We start from the raw sequence: 2,731 nt of genomic DNA on the forward strand, positions 1-2,731 counted from the left end.
TTGAAACCTGCCCAGTGATGGTGCATTGGGATGGAAAGATTTGACTGTAGGTGGTCCCAAGGGGGGAAGGGGTGGAAGAACAGTAAAGCACAGTGGGAGTCAGAGCTTTTGGTCCACTCTCACTGTTCCATCCCAAACTAGCATGTGGGTACATGCTGGCAGGAAGAGGGCTGTGTAGTGAAAACGAGCCTCACCATCTTGCTGTGTGCCTCCACAGAGTTTTGGGTTCTAGAGTGGAAGCTTCCTCCCCCACTGACTAGAGAGAGGTGAAGTGACCGAAACCAGGAGGTGGTGGGGAAAGCAGTTGTTCCAGGTGCCTCGCAGTGACAAGAGTCAGCACCACACAGCTGCCTACGGCCCTCAGAAACAGCAGCAAGCCCACTGCAGGTCCACAGGGCTGGTAACCGCAGCCCTCCCCACCCACCCTGCAGGACCCATCAACCTTGCTGTGGCTACTGGATAAAAGGCTTTGAGCTGCTTTGGGAGTGAGCCAGGCCGGGACTAAGTGCAAACAGCACGTCCTGGGACGATGGCAGTGGCGTTGTTGGAGGAGTGGTGCAAGATCCTGAGTGTGGATGAGCAGAAGTCCTTGGTGGTGACCGGCATAGCGGCGGACTGTGGTGAGCCGGAGATCCAGACGGCCCTGCAGGAGGCGCTGACGTGCGTGCGCAGCTTCCGGCTACTAGGCAAGATATTCCAGAAGCAAGACAACACCAGTGCTGTCTTACTAGAACTCCCGGAGGACACAGATATGTCTGTGGTCCCCAGTGAGGTACAGGGAAAAGGGGGTGTCTGGAAAGTGATCTTTAAGACCCCTAATCAGGACACTGAATTTGTCCAAAGATTGAAACTCTTTCTAGAAAAAGAAGGACAGACGATTGCAGGGATGTTCCGAGCCCTTAAGCATGAGGGAGTGTCTCCGGCTACCACACCTTGCATGTCCCCTGAGTTACTGGCCCACTTGGTGGGGCAGGCAATGCTTCATGCCCCAAGGCCTCTGCTGCCTGTGAGGTACTCTAAGCTCAAAGTATTCTCTGGAAGCACAGAAACTGCCCCAGACGAGGAGCCCTTCGAGGTCTGGTTGGAACAGGCCACTGAGATAGCCAAAGAGTGGCCCCTCCCGGAGGCAGAAAAGAAAAAGTGGGTGATGGAGACCCTCCGTGGCCCTGCCCTGGATCTTATGCACATAGTGCAGGCAGACGACCCTTCCATCAGCGCGGAAGGGTGTCTGGAGGCCTTTAAGCAGGTGTTTGGGAGCCTGGAGAGCCGTAGGAGCTCACAGGTAAGATACCTAAAGACCTATCAGCAAGAAGGGGAGAAAATCTCAGCCTACGTGCTACGGCTGGAAACTCTGCTCCGCAGAGCCGTAGACAAACGGGCCATCCCACGGAACATTGCTGACCAGGTACGCCTGGAGCAGGTCATGGCTGGGGCCGAGCTCAGCAATGTTCTGTGGTGCCGCCTCCGGGAGCTGAAGGATCAGTGCCCGCTACCTACCTTTTTGGAGCTGATGAAGGTCATACGGGAGGAAGAGGAAGAAGAGGCTTACTTTGAGCATGAGAGCAGGGAGGAGCCAGGGGAGAGGCAGGGCTATGGCCGCTGGGACAATTCAAGGAACAACTGAGAGACACACCTCCACTCCTTTTGTGCCCTGCTGGGCATAGGGACAAGGCTTGACAAGGCTAATCCCGTTAGAGTGGACTCCTCTGTAATACGCAGGATTGAAGTCAAGCTTTAGGACAGAGTCTTTTCTCTTTTCTCTTTTGTTTTGACAGGGCCTTGCCTTATAGCCCTGGCTGGCCTTGAGCTTGCACTCTTCCTGACTCAGCCTCCCAAGTTCGAGTCCTGGGAGGAATGTACCTCCACTGGAGCTCCATCTCAAGTTTACTATCTGAGAAAAAAAAAAATGCCTGAAGTTTGGTGGACTCTAAGTAGATTGTTAATAACTACAAGACCGAGCTCTTAAAAACACCTAAAACTTCGTACTTTAGGTTCCTTTAAGCATACCAGGGTCAGACAGACAGCTCGGTTGGTCAGATTGCTTGCCAACCTCTTCAGAGGGGGTGGTGATGTGAACAGGAGCTGGGAATCATCTAGGCAGGGGCTGGAGAGACGCCCAGCTGTTAGGTGCACTTGCTGTTCTAGCAGAGGAGCTCAGACCCCAACACCCACACGGTGGCTCACAACTGTCTATAGCTCCAGTTGCAGGGGATCCAACGCCTTCTTCTGGTCTCTTTGGGTACTGCACACATGTATGTGGTGCACATACGTACATGCAGACCACACACATAAAATAAAATAAATAAATACTTAGAAAGAAAGAAAAGAAGCTGGCTAGGCAGTTCAGGGGCAGTCCAAGAGCGTCCCTGGTCCTCTGAGCCATGGATGCTACAAAGGAACCCTGGTTTCCTGTCATTGCCTTTGTGCTACACTTGAGGGTGGGACTGGAACTTCAGCCTGATACAGTTCCTTTGTGGGTAGCTTTAGAATTCCATCTACAGATTTTCATTGTAAAATGACTTATATATGTCTCCCAACTTTAGTCCATCCCCTAAATGATTTTTAAAGTTACCTCAACAGAGGAAGGAATTCATAGTAGCCTTGATCAGGGCTTTTCTGAGGCTCATTAAGAGAAAACTATTGCCTTCTGGTCAGAAGAATGGAATCTACGTCTTGCCTAAGCAGAAACCTAACATTCCAAGCTAACCAGAACAAGGTGTCCAGTCGGGCA

General features: G+C 52.0%; 1 protein-coding gene across 1 annotated transcript; it reads left to right on the plus strand.

Annotated features, from left to right (window-relative positions):
* The first annotated feature begins 464 nt into the window (after positions 1 to 464).
* On the plus strand, positions 465 to 2,085 carry Pnma2 (PNMA family member 2). The gene has a single exon (XM_051160751.1). It carries the CDS (start codon positions 530 to 532, stop codon positions 1,622 to 1,624), a length of 1,095 nt encoding a protein of 364 aa, XP_051016708.1. The 5' UTR covers positions 465 to 529; the 3' UTR covers positions 1,625 to 2,085.
* The last annotated feature ends 646 nt before the right edge of the window (positions 2,086 to 2,731 follow it).

Source organism: Acomys russatus, chromosome 18, assembly GCF_903995435.1.
Source record: "Acomys russatus chromosome 18, mAcoRus1.1, whole genome shotgun sequence".
In the NCBI taxonomy this organism is placed as follows: domain Eukaryota; kingdom Metazoa; phylum Chordata; class Mammalia; order Rodentia; family Muridae; genus Acomys; species Acomys russatus.

What these genes read in the sequence shown, in the direction of transcription:
- Pnma2 (XM_051160751.1), top strand. Translation starts at nt 530, where the DNA reads ATGGCAGTGGCGTTGTTGGAGGAGTGGTGCAAGATCCTGAGTGTGGAT.